General features: G+C 37.7%; 1 protein-coding gene across 2 annotated transcripts in view; it reads left to right on the forward strand.

Moving 5' to 3' along the window:
- Positions 1 to 5918, forward strand: part of CDH6 (cadherin 6) — a 129959-nt gene extending 124041 nt beyond the window's left edge. For both annotated transcript variants that reach the window (XM_036848580.1, XM_036848579.1), the window contains exon 12: positions 1525 to 5918. In XM_036848580.1, coding sequence (XP_036704475.1) covers positions 1525 to 2015 — 491 coding nt within the window. In that variant the 3' untranslated portion in view covers positions 2016 to 5918. The remainder of the gene's footprint in view (positions 1 to 1524) is intronic.
- The last annotated feature ends 9945 nt before the right edge of the window (positions 5919 to 15863 follow it).

A 15863-nucleotide genomic window follows, 5' to 3' on the forward strand; every position in this document is an offset into this window, starting at 1 on the left:
AGGGATAAATGAGGCATCAGGAGCAAAAGAGAATGTGTACCGTTACACAACCGCATGCTTGAAAACAGCAAAATTGCATATCCTTTAGAAATAGTCTACAATCCAAACATGCTTCAAAGCATGGTAATTAAGAGTACAGGCTTTTTAGTCTGACTGACCTGGATTTCAATTGTTCGTACATGTGACATCTCTAAACCTCAATTTCCTCTTATGTAAAATGGAGTTATAATGATGGTACCTACTTTGTAAGACTATTATGATAATTAAATTTGATTCGGTATGTAAAGCACTTAGCACAGTGCTTGGCACATAGAACTATCTCGATAGATCACCAATTATTAATACTATTAACATCTGAAATGTTAAATATATAGACACCTGGGTGTGCCTATATCCATTAATATAGAGATAGATATACTCATCCACCAAAAGCCATTGTTCTGTAATTCTTATTGTGATAATTCAATTTGCATGGCTCATAAAAACTGGACCATGTTATGGATGAGAGAGTAAAGAGATGTTCCTGGTACTAATCTCCCCTGGACAACCCCAGGTTAACAATGCATTTTCTGCCCAGGATGGCTGTTTTCTCTCTAAGCTGTCAGTATGTTTTCACTTTCCCATCCATGTGTTCATTCGTAGATGTGTCTCTTTACAGCCAGCTGTTTTCTACCCAACCAGCTATGAAGAAACATCAGGAGCTATTTAAACACAGTTCTTGCTTTGCCTCTAATCCGAATTAGGAAAAATCAAAAGAACGAACATTCCGGTCAACAAACTTACAGAACATGAAACTCTGAGAGATTTTTTAAGTTCCCACTTAAATGTGTTTATTTTGTTTAGCCTAAACACAGATAATCTGGCATGTGCACTATTACCTGCCCCCTTCAAACTGGCTGATCTTGAAGTCCAAAACGGCTTTCTGAATTGTATCTGGGTCTCTGCAGGTATTACCTGTACTTATATGTAAGAAAGGTATCCAGACATCCACATCTCTACTTTGGGTTTTAAACTAACTTTATACTTTTCTCGGGAAAAAAAAGAAGGCATCAGTGCAAAAGTTATTTTAGAAGTGGAGTTATGCAAACCCTTCAACACATCCCCGAAGGTGCCAGCCTTGCACTTATAAACAGTTTCAGAGCATTTCAGGTGTTCAGCATAATTTTCACTCTTATTGCAGTACTCTCACTGTGTTTGAGCTCTTTTTTATTATTATTGTTATTTTTTCCTTACCTTGAAACTAGTCTGCCATTTCAAAGCAAGAAGGAACTACTGACAAAACATGAAGGTGTTTTATCCTCTACTTAAATCCTAACTTTCTTTCAAGTAGTTACTCGATTTGGGGGTGGGAGAGGGTCCTGGTTTGATCATGCGTGGAGGCACATGCATCCTTAAGGAAGCAAGAGTCTCGAGTAGTTTCCTCGAAAATTTTGAAAACTTCACTTTGGAGCAGTGTTTCTTCCTGACGTTAATTGGTTGGCAAATTAACTTTCCCTTCCCTCGCTGTTTTGTTTCTGCTTCCAGTGACAGTGGTGTTGTTTGCAGCTCTCAGGCGACAGCGGAAAAAAGAACCTTTGATCATTTCCAAAGAGGACATAAGAGACAACATTGTCAGTTACAACGACGAAGGTGGGGGAGAGGAGGACACCCAGGCCTTTGATATCGGCACCCTAAGGAATCCCGAAGCCATAGAGGACAGCAAATTACGCAGGGACATTGTGCCCGAAGCCCTTTTTCTACCCCGACGGACTCCAGCAGCTTGTGATAACACCGACGTCCGAGATTTCATTAACCAAAGGTTAAAGGAAAATGACACGGACCCCACTGCCCCGCCCTACGACTCTTTGGCCACCTTCGCCTACGAGGGTACCGGGTCGGTGGCCGATTCCCTGAGCTCGCTGGAGTCGGTGACCACGGATGGAGACCAGGACTACGATTACCTTAGTGACTGGGGGCCTCGGTTCAAAAAGCTCGCAGATATGTACGGGGGGGTGGGCAGTGACAAGGACTCCTGATATGTTGCCTTTTTCATTTTCCAGTACGACACTGAGACATGTGAAGTGGCTATTTCCTTCTATTTATCCACCGCTCCGTGAAGGGTCCTCCGTTCTACCCATTCCAAAAGTCAACGGCTGCAGTCCGTGCGGATCCAACGTCAGAGACTTTTTTTCTAGTACACTTTTATGAGCTTCTGAGAGGCAAATGTTTATTTTTTAGTGCATCCAGTTAACCATGTCAGTCCAACAGGCACCGTGCTGGAGGAGAGGCCGGGGAGGAATCTTTTCCCCTGTTCTCTTAGTGCAGGTTTGGAACATGCTCAATCTCACTGGCCTGGTCTCTTACTACCTTGCATTGACTCAAGGTCAGCTGACTGCTCTGTACATTTCACATGCTAATGGGATAAGGGATTATACTTTATAAAAATATAGTTTTAGTTAAAGAAATGAAGGAGGAACCACTGTTCCTGGTATATCAGCTCACAAGGAGATGATGAACTGTATATGGGTGTGTATTTCTGTCACAAAGAATTTAAAATGATATTTGCCAGTCCTGTTTATCCTTCATGATCTTTTTCTGGCACCGATGACTATTCAAAACATCAGATCCACCAGTATTTTGAGATGCACCTTCTTCTTTAGGAAATGATGCCAATTAAATGGTAACATTCAAAGATAACCAAAAAAAAAAAAAAAAAAATCTTAATAAGACCTCATTCCTTGCCACTGACTCATAATTTGTTATATATTAGACATACAAAAGTTTGCCCTTGCACCATATAAAGGGAAAAGAAAAATAGCTAATAAATGTTAACAAAGGAAATATTTAGCATATTTTAAAGTTTGGGCCACCAAATGTATCATGGATCACTTGAAATTATTTCAGCCATCAGTAGGCTAATTACAAATAAGTCTAAATTGTTTCAAAAGTTCTTGAAGGAACTTTTCTGAGACAAAGTTTTAACTCCTTGTCTGTAATTGTCAGTATTATTCTAATATACTTGAAAGTAGCAGTGTGAAGTAAAATAATTCATATTCTTCAGATACTTCTTATACAATTAAGCTGCATTAGTGAAGGTAGATTAAATAAAACTCAGATCCCTCTCTCAGAGTCTAATGGGGAGGTAAGAGCCAGTCACACTTGAACTTGACACCCTGTCCTTCACGTTCGGAAATATCCATATATTTATATAACATGCTACATATAGACGGACATTGAAATCATGGTGAAAACCTACATATTACATGTTTGGAAGACGCTTACAAAGGGAAAATTTGGATTCCCTTCAACAAGGGTGTTTAAGATTGTAATTAAAATGATAGCTGACTTTCAAAAGCATTAAAATTTTTTCATTGTTTTTAACTTTGTTTCCACGGCAATCCTGCCATCCTTGTCTTTGAACTAATGATAAAGTAATGGTCTCAAACTGCAACAGAAAAGTAATGTACAATCCATCGAATCCATTATTTCTCTAATTATGCAATTAGCATCATAGTTATCATCCAGAGGACCCAACTGAACTGAACTAATCCTTTTGGCAGGTTCAAATCATTTATTTCATTCGCTGTTCTAATGATTTTTGTCATTAGACTCTTACATTGTGCAGTCATCAGAAATTTCCAAAGTACTGTAATGAAACATCCTTGTTTTGAAAACTTTGAAAAAAACAGGCTCTGTATGTATATAATATGTACTTAAGAATATGCTGACTTCAATTATTAGTCTTAGGGATTTATTTTCAATTAATGTTAATTTTCTACAGATAATCTTAGTGCCATTTCCATTTGGGGATAATGTCCTATCAGCACATACTTTCTATTTGGAAACACACTGTTGTTTAGTAGTTAAGTTCTAAATAGGCGTATTACCCAGGAAGTAAAGACAGCACCTTTAAAATAAGAGAAATATAGTCTTTTGGGTTACCCAGTGAGAGTGAAAATTTTTTACAACCATATTATTCCTTGTGTTTCCTGAATGGATGGACTTCCCTGTATACTAACAAGTATTTCATGGTTGGGCTGTTTCCTGCTTACAAGGTTTTCTTTTCTAGTTCTTCACGCACACACAGACATACACACACACAGGAACGCAGACAAAACACTACAGGAGGGCTTCACTGTAATGAATCGATATATATCATAGTCACAGGTAAGTGTCGAAAAAAAGATAGCTTAGTAAAGTTAATAAGAACTAGTTATTTATAGCAATAGAACAGCACCTTAATCACACAACTTACTGTAAAATTTAAGAGCTCTCTATCCTTATATTTCATGTCATGTAATAAAGTATATCAAGAAAGATAGTCCTGTAAAAAGAAAGGTATCATCAGAAGTCTTCCTTTTGAAATTTTGGCATTAATTGGAATGTGTGTGGGTTGACGCCAGCAACTTCCATGTTTAAGGGTAAGGTTTACACTCTCCTCCTAAGTGAAAGTAAGAAGTTCTGTAGTGGAATTTCTGAGGTGTAATTGGAAGTTATCTTATTCCACCCTGAAGATGGGACAGTTATACCAAGAGCAGGTTAATATGACTAAGTATTCAAATAACTGTTAAATCTCTTACCACAAAAGCTGATGATGAAGTGAATCTCTAAGAAATTGGATAGATTGGAGCTGAATATTTTGCACTAGGGTCCTATAAATGTCAAGACTGAGTAATATTTTCCTAAAATTAAAGCTGCCTGATGTCGTGAAAACAATAAGAGCCATAGTTCCAGCATTCTGTGCTGGTCTCACTTCCTTCCACCAAGACATCAGGTCAAGAACCTGGGTTGACATGAATGATTACTGGAGAAAACATTAGTTTTCAGCTCAGTTTTCACATTGTCTCTGTCCTGATATTAGATGTTTGTGATGAGAAAGAAGGAAATTGAGAAGAGGTAAAGTTGTTTTAATATTTGCTTTAATCACTGAGAAACAAAATTCATTAAATATAGGGAGATTGCCTTTGTGGGTTGTTTCAAGGACTTTGAGGCCCTTCTCACTTTTTTTTTTTTTTTCCCTCTATTCAAAGGGGAAAGTTTCTTCATCACTGAGATGTTCCCTAGAATAAGCTGAAATTTTTAAAACATTAAGCTATTGTGCATAAGTTTAAAGCCCCTTCACTTCATGGCACTTTCTTCTGAAAGGCCTGGAAAACATTCATTCCCAAATAAAAAACTAAATCAAATGAGGGAGAATCAAAAATGGTTTCATAGAGCCATAAGCGAGGGGACCTGGGCCCAGAAAATATATGTTTTTGTAAGAGCTTTCTTAGCTTTACAATTTAGGTGCATATAGGGAGGTTTGTATACAAATCAACTCCATTTTCAGATGGAATAACACCTGGTGTTATATTCTAACTCAGTATAAAAATTTTGGTTTAGTGTTCATTTTCAGCTCCCAAAAAGTTGTACAATAAGTTCTTATAAGTTGAATCTCTGTCTTAGAAGCATCCAAATTTTACGGATCTAAATTAACTTCAGAATGTTTTCATTAGTTTCATTTTTAGGTAATTTTTAAATTTAAACATTTAAGTAATACATACATTTGAGGTGTTCTGATTTGCTGAGCAATACCTTATACGAAATGCTTTGTCTTGAAATGGGTATTTCATTGGAGATAATCATGTATAAACTACGAATTGGGCATTCCTCAATTCTATATACTTGAGGACCATTAAAAAAGTATGCAGTTGAAAGGAAAGAAGAAACTTGATTCCTGGGCACAAACTAAATATTTAAAGCAGGTACAGCTAAATTCATTTTCCCCAGAGACCGAACGAACCACCAAATAAATTATTTTTTCATAGTCACTAGTGTTGAAGTGGTGTAATTACTTTGGAAGAACACTAAAAAGTCATGATCTCCACTATTTTGAAAGGTATCCTCTGAAAAGGATCATTTTAGTGTAATTTTATTCTTTTTTTTTTATCTAGATGAAATCTTTTTTGAATTGTGACAGGAGATTAAAAATCCAAGCAGTCTACTATTACCACTACAACCCAGCCTCCTTTATCAGATTATAAGAGTGGAAAGATTAAGACTTCGTGTGTGCGTCTTCAGGAAAATAAACTATTTCCTGAGGTCTGACAGCAGCTTTCTTTTCTAGAGAATACAAAATTACAGTATCATCTCCTAAAAAGTTCAGTGAGTCTTACGGCTGCAGCATTTTTAATCTCCCTTTGGCATCTTTATGGAATAATTTTCTAAAGGGATAATTCTCTGCTAAAAAATATCGGACCCTGACCATATTTTCTGTGCAGAGCAATACATTGACTCACACACTTGTTAAAAGTTAATAAAGAAATAGTTCATTTTTAAAGCCAGAAGTTTATGGTCTCTGCATTGTCAATTTAATTTAAGCATTGCTGAGGCAATCTTTAATCTACTCCCCATTTGGTAATACCTTATTTATGATGCATTTTCATTTTTTAATTTGGGGGGAACGTTTGCCCGACAGAGCCAGCAGATGAAAGTGCTGAAAGGAGGTCAAATGGAAACAAAGCCTATTACCCACTGTATTTCAGACAGGACCAGGCACTTAGCCGAAGAGCCACTGGGTTATTAGATTAATTTCAAAAGAGCTTTTACAAGTTGCTTAATTCCCTTTTTTTAAAAACGCATGGACTACAAACTCAAATTTCTCCTCAAATGGGGTTAATCTGACAAATGAGGCATGGACCCAGCGTTGTGGAAAAAGCATTCCACTATAATGAGATCTTGGTCTTTCTTGCAAGACTATGCTATTTACGTAAATATGTCTAGAGGCACCTGCTATAAGCTTTTAGTTTTCTATGATCTATTAGTTTAGTGTTTATTAAGGAATCATATGTATAGAATTACTAGGCATTCAGGAGGAATGCTGTGTAGCAAACGTAAAACTGATCTGCTCGGGAGAAACATAGGAGCGATTCAAAACCACTGTACTATTTTGTTTGTGATTATTTTCATTGCTTCGAAAGTAAACTGCATAAGAATAGGACTTAAAATAATTGCTATGGGCATCTTCAGTAGTACCAAGCTAAGGCAATTTGGCATTCTCCTACTGTGATTTGTGATTTTAAACCCCAAAAATAAAAGCTTTTTGGTATTGATTGTTTTTAATTAAAAATACTCCCAAGTATAAATTGAAGCTGATACCACCCTCGAAGATTTACTGACTGGAGAGCTCAGTTCATATGGTTTTTCTCGGTATCGCTCGTGTCTTTGGCAAGGAGAACACCTGATGGAAACAATCACTGCTCAGCTTTCATCCACATTTCTAGCTAGGGAGATTTTCATAACTTCACAGTTTACATGAGAAAGTTTTCTGTGTTAGAAGAATGGGGTTGAGACAATTACCTTTTAGCTCAGTGTGGCCGGGCCTTTTGTTGTAGTCAAATGGCAAATACACGCTCCTTGAAATGGCTTCTTTTATTTTCCTTTGTTTTCTTAGACGTAAAAATTTGAAAAGAATGCAATTTAAAAAGTGATTCCTCACAAAGAGTAAATATGCCTTTTGCAAATCAATTTTTGTAACAAGTTATTTATATGATATTACTTAATAAACTGGTTTTTTTCTAACTTGTTTTTTTTTCAATTCTCTCAAACTGTTGTTTGTAATCAGAGATCTTTAAAATGTACATACTGATACACACTTTATCTTTCCAAATCTGCTGTTTTAACCTCTCAGAGAGCTAGCTAAAGCCAACTTGTTATACAATAATTAGCTTGTAAACAACAGTTTCTTCCAACCAGTAATATATATCATTGGCACGGCCCTGCAGACTTCTTACCACTGGGACATCAAGAATTCTACTGTTATTTATGGAATCGCTGTATTAAGAAAGCTGTTTATCCTCATGGTAATTGCTTTAGATAAAAAAGGACAGTTCTATATTTTTGCCCATCCCAAATCTCCATCCTTTATTTCCCTCCCATAAAAGCAATTGTCTATGGATCTCTGATTTTAAAAAGAAAAAGGGTTAGTCCAAAGGGGAATAAGAATAAAATCCTTCCAGCATTCTGATACTATGAGTAAATAAAATGTTTTCAGCATATTCAGAGCTATAATATTTTACCCGCTTGCTCTTTTTTAAGCTGCCTCCAATTTCTACAGAGGCAGTTTCCCAATTTTTTAACTGGGAGAATTGAATTCATTGCTTTGCTACGGAGATTTTTATTTATTCATTCATTTGTTCAGTATACAGTAGGCACTCCACTGTGTGCTGTGGAATAGTCAACAATAAGCCAGATATATTTTTCCCTTCTCTCCAGAAGCCTGTCCATGAGGAGGGGCTGCCATAAACTCATAACTAGAGTACCTACCAGAAGGTGACGTGGGATGTTTTCAGAGAGGTATATATGAAAATGTCCATAGGACTTCATAGGATGGAGAAACTCTTTCTGCCCAGGTAGAGGAGGGTGTGGGAGGTTTAGGAATTAGTGGGATTGAGACAAAGGGAGGTAAGAATTGAAAAGAAGAGCAGGAAAAGGAGAGAAAAGAGAGGGATGTATAAGCAATGCCATTGATCTCAGCTGAGCTTCCATGAAGGGGACTAGGTTTGGAAAAGTCACATGTCACCAGAACACAGAGGATCACCAATGCCATAGCAGCTGGTTTTTCTTGTTGCTTTGTGTTTTCATTTTTTGCCATTTGGCTTAAAGTTAACTTGGTGGGAAACAGAAAACGATGGAAATGAGTGATGCTACCAGAAATATACTTTTTGAAGGATATGTACATTGTACACTAGTATGCACGGTGCACTAGAGCCAAGTCCTTCCTACCCCGCTACCCCATCCCCAGCTCTGGGCCACCCCAAGGCAAGCATAGTCTGCAGGATCTAGGAAACTTCCCTGACCTAATAGTAACATAAGCAGGAAGTGCAATGTGCTTTCTCAAGGACCCAGTTCAGGAAGCAGATTCCTGCAAACATTCAGATGGGCTAAGCCCTTTCCCATCGCCTTAACAAACCACTTCCCATAATGATATTTACTAGTAATTCACGCTAGCTGCTGCAGTAGACAAAATCCAAAATCTCTATAAAATTTATGTCTCACCCTTGTGAACGTCAGGGTTGTTGTGGGCCTTTCTCCCTCTTGTAGCTGTGCCATCCGCAGCTCGCTGCCTCCGACGGCTAACATGCCAGGGGAGCAGAGCGAGATGGATGATATATGAGCTCTTCCCAAAGTCAGGGCCTACACTTGGCTTATGCAACTTCTGCTCATATCTCATTGGCCAGAACTCAATCATATGGCCCCAAAGGCACTGGACAGCAGCTGGGAGATGTAGAAAGATGAGCAACATATGAATCTGTTCAGCACACGTATATGTATCTGCCACATATAAGTTCAGTCTCTGTCAATCTTGCAATACCTTTCCCAATCCCCGCCCCAATTTCAGTCACCATAATAAGCCATATCCCATAATAACCTTGAGTGTGTTATCAGAAGAGCAGGTAGAAAGTCATTTATAGGGAATTCCCTGGCGGTCCAGTGGTTAGGACTCGGCGCTTTCACTGCTGTGGCCTGGGTTCAATCCTTGGTCGGGGAACTAATATCCTGCAAGCCATGAGGGGCAACCAAAAAAAAGTCATTTATAAATTCAACCTCCAAGTTGAAAACCCTTGTAAGAGATGTTTGTCTACCATCCCTGGACTCTAACACCCATGGTGGGCATTGCTGATGACTTGACTCATGGATTTCTAGCCTTAGCATCTCTAACAGGAATGCTCCAGCAGCCGTCAACAATAGAACAATGTTGACCTATTTGCCATCCCAAACCTTAGAGATTAAGTCCTCTAGTAAAAGACTTGCTTTTTTTTTCATTCTAAATTTTGTTGACTACTCGCCACTGACATTTGGGAAGAGCATTCTGGTCTTGAGGTTATCAAAAATTTGGAACAATTAAGGAAGCTAAAAGGCTCAGCTTACCATTATAATTAGCTCACATCTTTATTTCATAAATCTGAACCAACAAGCCTGTATCTCTTTCAACAATTCAGTTGTGAATTTCAGCCTTGTTGTTGCATCTCTCCATAGTGATACTCATGAACCTTTATATTCATTCTGCAAAAACCATTTGAGAATTTACTATGGGCCGGGCACTGATCAAGGTGATAGGGATACAGGGGTAAAAAGATAGACACACAAGACTGCCCTGATTTAATCTCCTATTATTAATCTTAGTTTACCTGACTAAACATTTTGTACAGAATGACACCCTGACTCTTTAGATCACTTTTCTGGGTCTTATATTCCTGAATTCAATACTTTTCTAAATATGCTATGAATAGATATGGTTCTTTAGAAGGAGTAGATTGTCTCCTACTTGTCTATAATATACTTATTCCTTTTTAAAAATGTCTCCCTTGACATATTAGATCATCTTTATTGCTTCCTGAGCCATTTAGTCTCAAAAACTTAACTTTTAATGGTGAATATGTCTTGTTTGCACGTTGATAAGAAAATGTCTCCTTATAGTCAGTAAAGGATAGGTTTTATTAAAGCTTTTAACTTTTCTTAGCTGCCTGATAATAATGTCTTACTTGTATGCAGCACTTTAGAAATAACTATCATATATATGACTTAATATAACTCTCACAAATGCCCTGTACACTAGGTTGTATCATTCCCATTTCACAAACAAAGTGGGGCTATTTGTCCCTAGGTCCCATCACAGAAATTAGGATTAAACTCAATTCTTTTAACTCAGGCTCTGCAATCCTGCCACTGAATCCCCCATTTTCCCCTTTGTACACATAGGCCAATCCCATCCATTTGAGATAAATATTTACTGGCAGAAAAAAAGGATTATTTTTTCCTTTATATAAATTCAGATGAGGTTGGACTCCACTGATGGCTGCAACCTTAAAGATATTCCTCTCCATAACATCAGTCCAAATGCTCCGTGAAGGAAAAGAGAGACTGAAAAGCAAAATTCTGCCTATTAACACCAATCATCCAACTGATTCCTATTATAAAATACCACTGAAACAGCGTTCCCAAGGAAAAATATTCCTGAGAAACATAAAATTCCACCCCAGACTGCAAAAACTCTAGTTGTTTATATAATAATCATCTTGACAGTATTGATATTTCACACCATCAAATAATGGTAAGCCCTCTGTAGGGTAACCATGCCCTTCAAGAGATGGGAGAGAAGGAAAAGAATTAGGACTTCCTGTCGCAATTCAGATTTCATGAGTTTGGAGGAACAAAGGAGACTTGCTCTAGACAGGAGCATCCATTGAATCCAAGCACCCACACCAACAGCCCAGTGTCTGTCATATCCTTGGAAAACCCAACTGCCAGTTAGGTGGTATCCATGGGCCAGAGCAGTAGCTACGAATATTTGTTTACAAACTAAAAGTAATGTACTTTCCATATTTTTCTACAATTGAACTTCATTTCTGATTTGAACCTTGATTCCTGTGAGCAACAGAAGCTCAGCTTTAGTCATTTAGGGTTTCTTTCCACACCCTTTCGCTGATATTATAGCTAAATTCTAAGGGGCCAAAGTAACGTCAAGAGTGGGGGTCAGGAGAAAGATGAGGCATAGTCAAAGCTTAAAGCCAACCTGCTAAGGGAGCTAGGAGGAGTAGATGGATTCCAGAAAAAATAGGATAATTCTCTTAACCCTCCCTGTCTGTCCTCCCACCTATCGCAAAATGGGGAAGCTGAAGTTTATTGATCAGAAATGCTTTTTATGTTATTGTCATTTCTCATTCTCAGAAGGTCAGGATCAAAAGCTTAAGAAAGACACCTGTTTCTTTCCTGACTTATGGCTTTGGCAGAGATTCAGAAAGAACTCAAAGTTGCCTTAGAATGTCACTGCGTCAAACTGAATGCTAATTTATAACAGTGTTTTCTTATTCTTTACTATCTCAAGCATTATAAAAAGTATTCATGATAGTATTAAAATATAATAAATAATATATTAAAATTGAGCCAATCTTCAAAGATTTCTGAACATCTCTTATGTGATGAAAACTTTAGTACCTACTTTTTGTATAAAATATATTTTTCCCTTATCATAATCAAGAAGATCATGACAAAGTATTTTCTGATTTGTGAAAACATTTATACAAAAGAATCTTGCAAAGTTACAAAAATTAAATCACAAATGAATATATACTTAACAAATAATTTGTATTGAAAATAATAAATGCACAATCCAGACTGTTTGGTTCCCTTTGGATCCAAAGAACTATATCTACCGTAAAAGAATTTGGCAAAATGACACCAAGATTCAAATGATAGCTCTCAAGTGAGAAAAGGTTGAGGGGCAGATTGATTTCGGCATTAAGACCTGAGCTGGGCCTCAGAAGGAGTGCTAGAACCTACGGCAGTGTCACTGGAATGCTTCTCTAAAATGCAAGTTCCCTGGTCCCATTCCACAAATAACCAGGGCTATTTTATGTACTCCAGAGGCTGTAGGCATTCCAAAGTTTGGAGGCTCCACCTTCACTATATTCAACATATTAAATTATACCCACACTTTAACTTGAAGATGTGAATCAAGCTGCAGTTCACTAGTTTACACAATATTGTTATATATTCATATATATATATATATATATATATATATATATATACCATTAGACTTGTATTGATTTTATATTTGCAATTTTCCTTCTGTATTTTAAAGCCTTTTTTAAAAAAAAATTAGGCTTTTTTTGGGCTGCAGCTCATCTGAGAGCATAAATAAGTACTGTGTGTACTGTGCCTAATATATTAAAAGATATCATGGAGAAAGGGAAGACAGGATTGGAAATCTGCATTTATAGCAAGTTCCCCAGTGATTTTTATGCACACCAGAGTTTAAGATACAAGCAATTCTGTTGAGGTAACAAAGGCAAGGCATGCTCAAGGAACTTTGGGTAGATGGATTTGACTAGCAAAGAAGGTTCTTGAAGGGAAGAGGAGGGATGGAAGTTGTAATAGTTGCACATGACTTCCAACTTTCCTTTACTTATTGAATACAATGCAGGTACTTGTCTAGCAAACGATAAAGGAATTAAAACAGGTGCCCTCCCTAGAAAAGTTTGCAAGTTTCCAATGAAAATACCAGGAGTAGTTCATACACGTTGGTTTAAATCCTCAGGTGAAGCTCTTCACTCTCCCATCTTATTTTCAGAACTTTTCTGGCTATGTTCCCTGCATATGTCAGTCAATAAGTAAATATTTGAAATCCCTATAGAGTCAATTCTCCAGTCTTCCTAAGCATTTGCTTCTGTTTCTCTTTTTAAAGTCAGCTGTTATTCTATGAGCCTCAGGTGGGGAACTCCTCCTCTCCCAGGGCCCAATCAGAGTTCCACTTCAGTTAGCTTAATTGGAAGAAGACACAACCAAATTTCCAATTAAAGTTCTAAATGAGCTATTAGAACAGACTATTTTTGTCTTTTCAGAGAAAGCTCTTCTAATAGTCATGTTTTAAAAGGTAAAAATCCTTAAAGGAGGAAAGGTGAGCACAATCCGATCAATTACCGCTGTTAATCATTCCTCCTAGGAAAATGGGTCTTTTCACTTAGGTACTTTGGAAGTAAGCCACTTATTCATCCTTTTATTAATTTTAATTTTTATTAAATTAATATATGTATATCATCTAAAATGCCAAATAGCTCTATAAAGCTTATAAGCCAAAACTTCCCACTCTACCCTCACTCCCTTTACCCAGCGGTAATCCCCTTCAACTCTTCCAGATAGTTTACTTCCATATTTCTAAATAATGCTTATGTTAGGTTGAATCATAAGAAATTGCAATTTTTGTAGGTAAAAAGTGGTTAACATCAACGGTTTCAGATGGTTCAGCTTAATACTACTGTCTCTGGGGTTTACAGTTCTGAACATTGTCTACTGACTTCCCACTATGGAGAGAAAGGGTTTAGATTTCCTACAACAACCCCCCAAACACACGCACATGCACTCACTTCTCCCCCCATCCTTCCCATATAGTTATAGCACAACTGGTGATTAAGAGTTTATTTACATTATTAGCCTGTGTAAATATGATGACTCACAGCTGAGCCTTACACTATACTGTGATTTCACCTCTTTTCTTGCTCAACTTTATTTTTCCCTGAAATTAGTAATTGCCTCATTTTAAACTTTGCTTGTTTTTTTATATACCTGTCATAATTCAGCCACAAACATCCTGACGTGATTCTTAAATTTCTCTCAGTTACATAAGGTAATCTGTCAATTCTCTTTTGCTTGAATATCCGTCTAGAAACTCTCCATCTCTCTGATACCAGGAATGAATTTTTAAAAGCATTTTCTTCTACTCCTGTTTGCTTATCTCTATTTTTTCTGAATTTCTTTTCTGTTTGCTTTGGTCTTTGTCTTCCACGTTAGAAGTCTTCCTCAAATGTCTAGCAACCCTTAGCTGTCTGTCCCTAGTTAATAGTAAGGTACTGAAAAGCTAATTAGAAGGTCTAATTGTCGGCTGACGGGCCTCCCCATAGTGTGATTGAAGTAAGAACCGATGGTTTCACTGGGGCACTCAAATGTCCTCATTCATGAATATCTTGTCTTGGGTCAATTTCCACTAAGAGGATTCTTCCAATCTCCTCCCCAGGGGTCCAATCCTTGTTGCCATATTTAGAAACCTTTACACAGGGAAGGAACTGGAGGAATCCCAGTGTTCAGAATAGACATTTTTCATGTAATTCACCTTTAAGGTACAGCTCTTCCCCCCTGCCCTCAGCCATACCTGTTGTTCCTGAGCACAGGATTTCACTGATTCAGTGTTTCTAGAGAGTAAACCTCCTACCTTCTGCTGGGATGGGGAAAGAGCAGAGAAAAAAATCAGCTGGATGTGCAGGGTAGGAAAGAGGGTCTGGAGACTAACTGCTCCTGATACAGATTTACAGTCAATCTGCTTCCAGCCACACCCCACCCCCTGGCAATCAGAGGTACCTGGCACCTCTACGCCTTGACCTTGCCTGAGTGTTGCATTATAAATTAGCTTGCTTCTTATTACATTCCCACCCCACGCTAGAAATTAGGCTTCAGTTTCTCCATTCTGCTGAGTACGTTGCTACTCATTTATCCTCCTTTCACCTTCTAAATCCATCAGTCAGTGAATATGAATAAATATTTATGGTGATAGATGTTTGAGACTACAGCTTTGAATATGACAGACACTTGGGGTTTATAGTCTAGCAGAAAAAACACCAAAAAATTAAATCACGAGTCATAATAATGTGCTACGATAGAAGTATGGGGGGGAGGGGGAACGTAGATACAAATCACAGCTTCTGAGAGGAATGCATGATTATGCTAAGCAGTGAAAAATAGGCATGAGATGAGGGAAAGAACATCCAAACAAAATGAACAGCCTACGAGAAAACCTAGAATTGGCAAAAACCATGGTACATTTAGATAACTTTAGAAGTTTGGTGTGATTAGAGTGTAGTGGGCGTGGGGACGGGAAAGGATGGTGAGATCTAAAAGAGAAGGAGAGTGGAGACGAGGTGGTGAAGAGTAATATAAGACATTTTAAAGAGCTGGGACCTTAAAATGGGAGCCATTGTAATACTTGAAGAAGAGGAGTGACATGATAAGATTTTCTTTTGAAAGATACCTCTGGCTCTAGTGTGGAGAAAGGCTTGGAACAAGATGGATTTACGCACAAGGGAACACAATAGGAGGCTAACGTGGTCATTCAGACAGGAGGTGAAAACAGCCAGTACCAGCACAGTGGTAACAGTGATTTTATTTTTATGTGCTTGGATTCATGAGAGATTTAGAATGGTTTTGCCCATTGACTGGGTTGTGGACCATCCCTACATGTTTCTGGACTGAGCATTTATGTGGCTTGTGGTGCTATCATAGAGAGGGTTCAGGAAAAGGAAACGATTTGAAAGAAAGATAATCCATTCAATTTGAACATGCTACGTGTGAGG

This window comes from Balaenoptera musculus, chromosome 3, assembly GCF_009873245.2.
Source record: "Balaenoptera musculus isolate JJ_BM4_2016_0621 chromosome 3, mBalMus1.pri.v3, whole genome shotgun sequence".
NCBI lineage: Eukaryota > Metazoa > Chordata > Mammalia > Artiodactyla > Balaenopteridae > Balaenoptera > Balaenoptera musculus.